Source organism: Dreissena polymorpha, chromosome 5, assembly GCF_020536995.1.
Source record: "Dreissena polymorpha isolate Duluth1 chromosome 5, UMN_Dpol_1.0, whole genome shotgun sequence".
NCBI classification, from domain to species: domain Eukaryota; kingdom Metazoa; phylum Mollusca; class Bivalvia; order Myida; family Dreissenidae; genus Dreissena; species Dreissena polymorpha.
In genome coordinates, this window is record NC_068359.1 from 101,629,668 (window position 1) to 101,641,383 (window position 11,716).

Consider the following 11,716-nt stretch of genomic DNA (forward strand, 5'->3'; position numbering starts at 1 on the left):
AATACGTGCGATTTGACATGTTTTATGTGTTCATTCAAAACAAAAGGAATTCATTTATAAATAGTGCCCACCAAAGCGAAACTTTGTTTTAAACTAGAAAACACAATTCCTAGTAAAGAATAGCGACCTTGGAATGTTTTTATTCGGCTGGTTCTAGTTGCGTAGATCTGGCAGAGGAAATACAACAAAAAGTATGTGTTGTCAATATTCCTGATCACATTTCCCGATAAAATAAATTAAGTGTGGTGGTCGTGTTCCGGACAAATGCATAGTGTCCTGCGTTTAGGATAATTCTAACGTAAGTGTTTTAGACTGCCGTGGATTCTTGAAATGATTAGTTTAAAATGCTATGCATTATTCTCTCTGCCTCATATTCGATTATTCAGTGTATTATGTTGATAGACGAGAAAAAGCAACCTCAACACGTTAAAATCAAAACGAACTGGATGAGTATATTTCAACATACTCATGAAACATGATATATCAAAGCATCCACGTCAAAGTGAGTGATCAGGTTAAAAAAGAAATGAAAATAATGTCCCTAGTAAAATAATCATCATTCGAGTATGAAATGTATCGCTACCATTTTTTGCCGAATTATAGACTTTTAATATGATTTTTAATATAATACACTGAACGAATTGAGTGAGATGGATTAACATACTTATACTTACAGAAGTATAAAACTGAAATAAAAAATATTTGTACTTTAACGATCAAAACATAATTAAACAATTTACCCCAGCATAACTGTGAACATACATATTAAAGCATTAAATAAATTTAAACAGTAGATGAATACTTTGCTTTAACAAAAACGTTTATTTTATGCCGAAAATAAAGCAAAAACACGTTTCAACGAACTTAAACATTTGTATTGAAGAAATCCCTTGCCAAGATATTTAACGCCATAAAATAGGTATATTCCGTTATTTAAAAGGATTTAATACTATTTTATACTTAGAGAAGGTGAAAACATACTGTAACACATACAAATTAAAACAGTTTCACATGTTAAAGATACATTGTTTTTAATAGAAGATGTTTAATCACACTGTAAACTATATCACAATATCAAAGCATGAATATGTAGGAAATTGCAATATCAACATATTATGTTCACGATAACAAAAAAAGTCGATAAACAAAAACAAGTTGGGTCTGTTAAGATGTGGAATGCAGAATAAACAATCATTTAAATTGCACAAATCATTGACCCGGAAATTTAAATTTTAAAAAATACTTTGAAAAACATCGTCAGTAAATTATAAGGTATCACTTCCATTTAAATTATGGTATTTTAACAGTAAACAGTATACAAAATTTATATAGATTTTGCATTTATGCAAAAAAATAATTTCAGTGTTTTATATTGCGTAAAATAGTTTCTTAACTTATAAAAGCATGACACAATAAGAAACAGTTTCATATTTTGACAAGTCAAACATTGTTATACGATGTAAACATAATAACTTTTTAAAATCCCAGAAAATTAAAGAACAGATGACATCATAGATTTTAACGGACTTAGATGAATATGTTCAAGATATAACTTAACAAAAGTTTTTAGCGAACTTCTTAGGATTTTACTGACCTTTCATTTGACACACAAATGGTTAAATAAACGTTTGAATGCCAGACTCATCTACAGTTACATCTTACTTTCCATCTTTGAGCATGCATTATTATGTGAATACGCTTTTGCTTTAAAACTCATAATAATCATGTCCACTGCTTTGAAAGATGTTAGGTTTTCAATCTTTTAAACAATGAACTAAGCAAGTCCAATGATGCTACACATGTTTCAACAATTTTGAAAACTTTACAAAGTTTTGTAAAGTATTGTTGTTTTTTTTTACTTAAAGCAAACGGAAATGTTCAGGTTTGTCCTGGATATATGTGGCAAAGACTGTAGATTTCCAAGGGATATCATTCGTGTGTTCAGAAGTTAACCAGTTAACTCTTAAACAATACCGGGGAGAAGAACTGTAGAATTGCCACTGGATAAGCGACATCATAAGATTGAACTACCGGTATTATACATTTCCATGTTTCGAAATAGATTTTGACTTTTGTGCATCCCATGTAAAAGACACAAATGTTAAACTTTGGGATAGGTTAATCTAATATTGTAATTGGCATGTTTGATCCTCAACGTATATTATTAGATTGAGATTTAAGGTTTTGGTGCGACTAAAATAAAACCGACTACAGCTTCCGTGACAAAACATAATATATCAGACAATGACAGATATTGGTCGTTGTGCAATTTGTTGTTTACCTTATTTAAATTTGAAGTGCCAATGATTGTCGAACCATCAGCTAATACCATGTGTGTCTTCTGACCACGGCAGTGCTGTATTGACGCACATTACCAACCATTAATGACACTACAATGAATGTTTATAGTACGCCAAATAAATTTGAGCCGTGCTATGTGAAAAAAGGGTTTAATGCATGTCTGTAAAATGTCGTCCTAGTTTAGCCTGTGTAGTCCACACAGGCTAATCAGGGACGACACCTACCGCTTGTATGGTATTTTTCGTTTACAGGATGTCTCTTCTTAGCAAAAATCCAGTTAAGGCGGAAAGTGTCGTCCCCCATCAGCATGTTTGCACTGCACAGGCTAATCTGGGACGACACCTTATGCACATACATTAAACCCCTCTTTCACAGAGCACGGCTCCTTCGTAATCTCCAATGGACGAGACAGATTTCTTTAAGAAAACTTTGCATGAGCCTTGTAAGATATTAATAAAGAATATTTTTTAGTTAGGAATTCCTCCAGCTGATCTTATAACAGCCTTTCTTTTCGCTTGGGTCGGTATCTCTAAACATTCTCTCAACTGATACTTCTAGTAAGAGATATTTGCAGAACGTTTGACTTAAGCACATTGTCCTTTGCTAGCATTTAAACGTGAACAAAATATTATTATCGTCATATTTATTCAGTTTTACACTAACAAATCACTACATATTGAACCTCTCAAGTCGCACCGTCCCTGAAATATCTGCCTTCGATGTACGAGATCTATCACGCACGATCATTTATGTATCTGTTTGTCTGACACATCAGCTTCATCGTCTCCTAATATGACCAAAATTGACGATGTACATAAAACGTGATAGCTGCTGTTATGGAACCAATATTTATGTTGCATATTGCCGATGACTCCAATATGCTTCAAGTCGTAGAACGCATGTTTTGACTGAGTCATTTGCATACTCCATATATAAACGGGATACACGGTTGTCTGGGACGACATTACCATCAAATCTTAAGTAAATTCTTACATTTCTGTACATTTTAGTGTGTATGAATTTGTGTTTTTAAATATACATACCTGTAATAAACATTTCCGATAATCCTATAATATATATATGATATTTTTTATGTAATTTAAACAAACGTGTGGCGGACAATGTCGCGTGTATTCTTACCTTGTGGTGGACAATGTCGCGTGTATTCTAACCTGGTGGTGGACAATGTCGCGTGTATTATAACCTGGTTTTGGACAATGTCGCGTGTAATCTAACCTGGTGGTGGACAATGTCGCGTGTATTCTAACCTGGTGTTGGACAATGTCGCGTGTATTCAAACCTGGTGGTGGACAATGTCGCGTGTATTCTAACCTGGTGGTGGACAATGTCGCGTGTATAACAACTTGGTGGTGGACAATGTCGCGTGTATTCTAACCTGGTGGTGGACGATGTCGCGTGTATTCTAACCTGGTGGTGGACAATGTCGCGTGTATTCTAACTTGGTGGTGGACAATGTCGCGTGCATTTTAACCTGGTCGTGGACAATGTCGCGTGTATTCTAACTTGGTGGTGGACAATGTCGCGTGTATTCTAACTTGGTGGTGGACAATGTCTCGTGTATTCTAACCTGGTGCTGGACAATGTCGCGTGTATTCTAACCTGGTGGTGGACGATGTCGCGTGTATTCTAACCTGGTGGTGGACAATGAGGCGTGTATTCTAACTTGGTGGTTTGACAATGTCGCGTGCATTTTAACCTGGTGGTGGACAATGTCGCGTGTATTCTAACTTGGTGGTGGCCAATGTCGCGTGTATTCTAACTTGGTGGTGGACAATGTCGCGTGTATTCTAACCTGGTGCTGGACAATGTCGCGTGTATTCTAACTATGTGGTGGACAATGTCGCGTGTATTCTAACTTGGTGGTTGACAATGTCGCGTTATTCTAACTTGGTGGTGGACAATGTCGCGTGTATTTTAACCTGGTGGTGGACAATGTCGCGTGTATTCTAACTTGGTGGTGGACAATGCCGCGTGTATTCTAACCTGGTGGTGGACAATGTCGCGTGTATTCTAACTTGGTGGTGGACAATGTCGCGTGTACTCTAACTAGGTGGCGGACAATGTCGCGTGTATTCTAACTTGGTGGTGGACAATGTCGCGTGCATTCTAACTTGGTGGTGGACAATGTCGCGTGTATTCTTACTTGGTGGTGGACAATGTCGCGTGTATTCTAACCTGGTGGTGGACAATCTCGCGTGTGTCTTAACCTGGTGGTGGACAATATCGCGTGTATTCTAACTTGGTGGTGGACAATGTCGCGTGTATTTTAACCTGGTGGTGGACAATGTCGCGTGTATTCTAACCTGGTGATGGACAATGTCGCGTGTATTCTAACCTGGTGGTTGACAATGTCGCGTGTATTCTAACCTGGTGGTGGACAATGTCGCGTGTATTCTAACTTGGTGGTGGACAATGTCGCTACGGATTAATACGAGGTTTAGATCAGTTAAGTGACATTTACGCTGAGATTAATCATGAATACTTAAATTGTTTGTCTTAACGTAAAAAGTCGAAAAAAGTCTGTAAGAAACGCACGGAGTTGAATTTCACGCATCATATAACTTAAAACTTTAAAGGGATCTTTTCACGCTTTGGTAAATTGACAAAATTGAAAAAAGTTGTTTCAGATTCGTAAGTTTTCGTTTTAGTTATGATATTTGTGAGGAAACAGTAATACTGAACATTAACCATGCTCTAATATAGCCATTATATGCATCTTTTGACGATTTTAAAACCTAAAAATTATAAAGCGTTGCAACGCGAAACGATTGAATAATTTGGAGAGTTTTGTTTTTGTCGTTAAATTTTGTGAAACTACGAAGATTGCTTATATAAGGTATAAAATACGTCAAAAATGTGTACTCGGCGGAATAGTTCAGTAGGCTAAAGCGTTTTTACTTCATGACTCTGGCAGGACTCCAGGGGTCACTGGTTCGAAACCTGCTCCGGGCAATGTTCTTTTCCTTTTTAAATTTTTTTCTTGATTTTTTACTGGAGCTTTTACGATCCAATGTTTACATTTATCAATATAAAGCATTTAATTAATAAGTTAAAAAAATGCCAAAATCTGTGAAAAGGCCCCTTTAAAACAAGTTAAAAGTTTAACTTGAAGGAAATCGTTCACTTCAAGTTTGGGCATGTTATTTAAAACAATGTCCCTCCAAATGTCCGCTTTTTTGCAAGTTACTCAAACGGTATTTTAGCTAAAGTGATGGAAGTGGAACTTTACATTAGCATGTGAGCAGCAATAAATATGAAATTGACTTTTATGTTTTAGCATTAATTCCTACCAAATCGGATTTAACGCGAGTATATATAAAATATAAAAATACATCAGAACAGAAAAGTAAATAAAGACATTATATTAGAATTATTGCCTACCCGAGCGGATTTAAAGCGAGTAATTACTAAAATAATAAAACATCAGAACATAAAAGTTAATAAACTAATTCAAGTACTATACAGTATGCGACTAAAGCATTGATGAATAAACACACAGCAAACATTGTGTAATTGTAATATATTTCCATTTTAAACGATGATTCATAAATTATAGTTAAACTTACGCTTTCTAAATACGATTATATGCATGCACCCGACAAACTTATGACCTAGATATACTTAAACCAATTTTAACAAATATGCATATCAATCACATTAAAGCACATAAAAATGAATAATAAATTATATTTAGAATAAAAAGATTTAGTTAAATATCACGTTCCAACTAAAAAGTTTATAGTGTTGACTAATTATATGTTTAATGATACATTCTCAAACATCGAAACAGATGCACTTTCTTTCCACGAGGATAATTAACTCGATAAAGAAAACAATGACACTCCAGCAACTCTATCAGAAGACGAATTGTTTTTCTTTTCGACAACTTTTGTAACTATAAATATATCATGATTAAAACTGGGATTACCGCCTTGAAAAGGTCAACGCAAAGAATTTGGGATTAAACATATCATAAATGTGAAGCACGTGACGCACGCGTATGAAGTGAAATATGTTGATATTTTTCCTAATGGACAAATTAACTACATATAATATATTTTAAATGGAATAGATAATTATTTAAGAAATGACAAAACTTATCATCGCGATGATTGGAGAAAATGAACGCACGACAAATGTTAAACCTACTTTTTGCTTTGTGATTTCTTCTTCACTGTCGTCCTAAATTGTGTGTGATTACTTGTATGCTTTCGTCCTAAATTGTTTCTTTGCTGCAATGGAATTATTTCAAACGCATAAAGTGTGTGTACTTTTACAAATGTTTTTTAACTTTGTTGTAATAACACAATCAATTATAAAAGTTATCATTTCGGTGTACAGTAAGATGGGTATCACATCAAACGCCAGTGGTTAGAATTGTGTCAAAAGAAATAAACGCCACAACTATTCATGGGAATTCTGGTTTATTGTCGCAATATACCGCGGTAAATGACCAGCAGTTCTATTAAAAGTGACATTCATAAAGTAAATGTAGTTAATTAGATGTCGAAATAGGGAATGCTAAAATGAACATACTGCAGTACACAAATAAAATATATAAAAGCCTTGCAAAGAGTATGGTTATTGACTTTTAAAATGGGTATTTATGAATTTATGTAAAGTGTGTAAAAAACTTATTATTCATATATTTCAATATAAATTAAAATAAAAGTTAAGAAGGACATGTTTTGAAAAAAGCGAAATAAGCCAGATATTTAATTCTGAAATCGAAAATGTCCGTACAGTCGAATTCGCCAGCATGTATATCATGCATGTACGGTGTGAATCTTAATTAAGTTTTACGGACCATTTTAATTTCCTGCAACGATATATATTTATACGACACACGAACACTAACTCCGATCTTAAAAGAAAGACGAATGCTTCGGTTATTGTAGGAAAATATGTACGAAATATCTTCGTCACAATCGGCTCGGGGCGCTAATTTGTCTGTGCTGCATTTTAATTAAATTCGTATTCAATGTACAATTTTTCTTGCTTTTTGTGTTATTGTAACGTATTTTTATCAATATAGTACAATTTAAATAATATAAAAATCGTGCATACCCACTTTAGAATGTTTCCCTGATAATGATTTCAGCTCCTTACGATATAAGTTATTTATTAAAAACTAATGAAGTTATGTGAAATAGAATTAACCCATTTATGCCTAGCGTCTAGAAAAAAATGCCTTGGCAAACAGCGTAGACCCAGATGACACGCCGCATGATGCGGCGTCTCATCAGGGTCTGCGCTGTTTGCTTAAAGGAATTTCTGTAAGAAATATTCTAAATATAGAAATAATTATACTAGACTAGACATCCATAATTCTGGAAATAAATTGATCCAATTTAGAAGGATGGGAGAGTCCACTAGGCATTAATGGGTTAATGCGACTTCAGAAACATTATCAGCAGAGAAATCCGTGTAAGCATCCCCTAGTCTATTATTTAAGGGGACTTTCATGTTTTGGAAAATTGGCAAATTTAAAAAAGTTGTTTCAGATTCGCAAATGTTCGTTGTAGTTATGATATTTGTGAGGAAATAAAAATACTGAACATTTACGACGCTCTAAAATATTCATTATATGCATCTATTTACGATTTAAAAACCTGAAAATTGTAACGCGTTGCAACGCGAAACGATTGAAAAATTTGAAGAGTTCTGTTGTTGTCGTTATATTTTGTGACACTACAAGGATTGCTTATATAAAGCATCACTTATTGTATGAGCATGGATGGCAGAGTGGCCTAAACGTTAGACTTTTACTCCAGGGATCAGTGGTTCGAGCTAAGTTGTAGGTTACTTTTTCTTTCCTTTTATTCTTGTTTTTACTGGAGCTTTTTAGTCCAATGTTCACATTTATCAACATTGAGCATTTAATGACAAACTTCAATATCTGCCAAAATCTGTGAAAAGGTCCCTTTAAGCTAGCGTCCCCGCCTTTGAGTGGTCATTGAAAAGAATTGAGAAAAAAGGGCTTTTCACAAATGTTAATATATAATATTGTGAATAGTTCTTCGATTTTTAGCAAATATATTATGCCAGTTCATTAAAAAAATATAGTACGTCTTTGTAATCATTATTTATTATTTATTTACTTATTATTGCATAACAGCACGACGCTCTTTAAGCGATATCCCCTTTCAAAAAACGCGTATCTGTAATGGGGAGTAGGGCGTGGCCTACTGAACAAATCAATCAATAAAACTAACCAATCGGAATTCAACTTCCCGGGTACACGAAGCGTGACATAAAGTCTAGCCAAGCTACGTCTTAAACCCATCGTTGAGCGCAATATTTAACCATTTCACATCGTATTGGGCCAAACTTTATCAATCAAATTTCACCTTTATCTCCAATCATAGCTCACCCGAAGAAATTAATTTTCAGTCGAAAAAACAGCGAACGATTGAACATCATATATTGGGACTAATTGCTACCAAATTGCGGTGAATGCATAACTGAGGTGTCATTAAACATATTTTACGAATAAAAACTGAGTCAGAACGTCTATATATATGAAAGCCCATTACAAAATCTTTTAAATGGTTTAAACATATAGCATTTAGTTCATATTCAAAGATATATGTAGGCGAACAACACCTTTTTGTTCTCGTTTAGTAACGTAAAACAACCACTTTCGACTATTCTAATTGCGGATTAATTACTGCGGAACATCCTAGCGGGAAGGGAATAAGAAACGTTTAGCTTAGTTTGAAGATAGAAAAAGTGTTGGAGACTGACTGTTATATGTACTTCCTCACCCCTAGGCTGAACAAAGGGATTACGAGGTTCGTAAAACTGTTGCGAGGAATTCCTATAAAAGAGCCATTCTGATTAAATGAAAGTGTTAGAAAGTGTTAAAAAGGCTTCAATGAACTGAGCCTCAATGTCTGGCGTGTTTCGGGAAATTCCCCCGACAGGGTGCAAGAAAAACGAAAACAAATGTGAGGTATGATATTCCGGTTGTAGGAGGATATTTGCAATTAATTCAAAATTAAATTGGAACGCGTATTTGATATGTATTGTGCAATACTAGTTGTTTTACGGTTATGACGAATTGTAAAAATATTAGTGACGCACTGTCACGTGATAGCGCGCCGAAAGTGCCCGCATTGGTTTATGCTTTTGCGGACTAACTGACACCGCGATACTGCCAAGATTGCATTCGTAATTGGGTACCGTTAACCTACCCTTTACTTAATGGAGATAATTTAATTATTGAATTCGATACATTTGTAGACGAATTGATATTGTATCGGATGACACCTTATTTGTTTTAACAAAGAGACAGTCTGTTTGTACAATATGCGCTTATTGAAATCTTTGATGTGTTAATACGTTAAATTAGGCAAAGCACTGATAGCCATTCTAAGGGTCGGGCTTTACATCTACGAAATTTATGAAAGACTCACATATTACCTGTCAATTAGTTTCTAAAGGGTGACAATTTAAGTAAAATGTCTAAGTTTTCGTAAACCATTCATAAAAAAGCGTTTATGAAATAAAAAGCGTCTAATTTTGAAATAAAAGGACAGCGGCGGGGGCATTCAGGGAAGACCAGCTAGAGTTTAAACCAAGTTTAATCAGGTACATCAAAGCAAAGATGAAATTGAAACATTCGTAAAAGTTGGAAAGCGAATTTACTGTTAATAAAGCGATCGTCAATCTGTTGTAGGCTTTGTTGCGATTTTGTGCGCTTGTTTTTTTAATTCTCGCGAAAGATTACTGTGCAAACAATTTCGAAATTTTCGAACCATATTATTATGTATGTTTGTAAAAAAATAAGTGATTAAAAAATAATTGTGATTAATAATATACATTCTTTGGAGAGGACTGTGTTAGGTATTTTGGTTCATTTTATTTACGACGTTATGACTACAATCCCGTAAACTATAGCGTCAAAAAAGTTGCTCCAGTTTAGCAAATTTCAACTGTGTCACTCATGTTCGAATCCAAGGTCTCGAAGAACTCGGAGTTACGATATCGCAGTCTACATTTCAGTGTGGACATTACAGGAAGCTAATGACGGTGACACAAAGTGATTTAAACATTATTAGTTAAAAACATCGAAATTATGGTGTTGTGTTTACTGTGCTTATATCAAAAGTGAAGTCATCCTGTGTTGCTTTTTTAAAGCAGAATTTCAAAAATAATATTTGTCGCAACTGAATGGACGTAACATGCGTAGATGGTGACGGAATATTGCTATACCGAACACTTATTTACGTGTGGAAATTGTAAGGACGATAGTTATTCCTTAGTGTTAACTAGTGCTAAATAGTGTGCTATTTATACGAAAAGGTAACGCAAGCGGCAAACGGATCGTTTAAAGTAAAAAAAAGGATTTAATCGAAAGATAAAAACGGTTTAAATAAAACACGTTTTGCAACCAGCTTTTTTAGTGTTCGGTATTAAATAAGAAGTTGATTTAGTTTTTGATAGTTTACACGATAAAAAACCTACGATGTTTTTGATAATTAACGAAAGTCGAAGTTTTAATTCATCCCCATTTCATACAGGCATAACAGGCTAGTATAACTGCTCACGGCTTTTCAGTAAAGTAGCAATTTCCTTTTCATTATGATTTTACAAACACAAATTTTTAGTTTCAAAGATAAACTGATTTATTATTTGAGTATTGAAATGAGTAAGTTTTTTTTTTCAATTTTAAATAAAAGAAATTTAGTTTCCACAAAAGTCGTTCATATTGATGTTCATTTGATACGGTTAAACTGTTGTTAATTTTTTATTTTCAGGTAATTTTAGACAAACATAGTAGATCTTCAAACTTGTGTAAATACAGTTCAGCCTGTTATTATTGATGCACACAACTTCATTGTGAATTTAAAAAAAGAAAGAACCAGTATTGTTACGTTAACGTTGAATAGTTCAGGCCATAGCTACAGATGACGTAAGTTGAAGTTTACCTCCCGAAACTGGAGTTTAAAAGTGAAAAATAACCACACAAGTGAACTCAAGAATCCATGTTTTAATATTCAGATAATTCTACGATAATGCAATGTGATCATCGTTTTAAAAGCCCTTCGAAAAATTGCATGCATTAACGTCAGCGTCAAGTGACGTCAATTCAACGCTGATAGCGTAAATGTTCGCCTTTGATCGTACTTTCCCCAGACGAGCGTGTAACCTAGGAACATGAGGGTCTTTCACTGGTGTCTCGTAATTCTCATTATGATGCACGGAAGCACGGGAAAGAAGCGGCGACACAAGGGAACCCAATGGTGGTACGTTCAGACCATTTCCTTTCTTTCTGCTCCCTCTCCCTACGATTCTAAAGAACTTAGAAAATTGTACTTTGTTTTCTTAAACTCGCGATAAAAGCTCCTTTCGTAAAGGCTTCGTCTCTGTATTTCTATATGTATATATG

General features: G+C 34.5%; 2 protein-coding genes across 2 annotated transcripts in view; one reads left to right on the forward strand and one right to left on the reverse strand.

Annotated features, from left to right (window-relative positions):
* The window catches only part of LOC127881364 (protein Wnt-9a-like), a 67,334-nt gene that overhangs the window by 40,812 nt on the left and 14,806 nt on the right, over positions 1-11,716 (reverse strand). The gene's annotated exons all lie outside the window — the stretch shown is intronic.
* The window catches only part of LOC127881366 (protein Wnt-1-like), a 55,138-nt gene continuing 54,533 nt past the window's right edge, over positions 11,112-11,716 (forward strand). Inside the window, exon 1 of the mRNA XM_052429152.1 lies at positions 11,112-11,573. Within this exon, the coding sequence (XP_052285112.1) occupies positions 11,485-11,573 (89 nt within the window). The 5' untranslated portion in view covers positions 11,112-11,484. The remainder of the gene's footprint in view (positions 11,574-11,716) is intronic.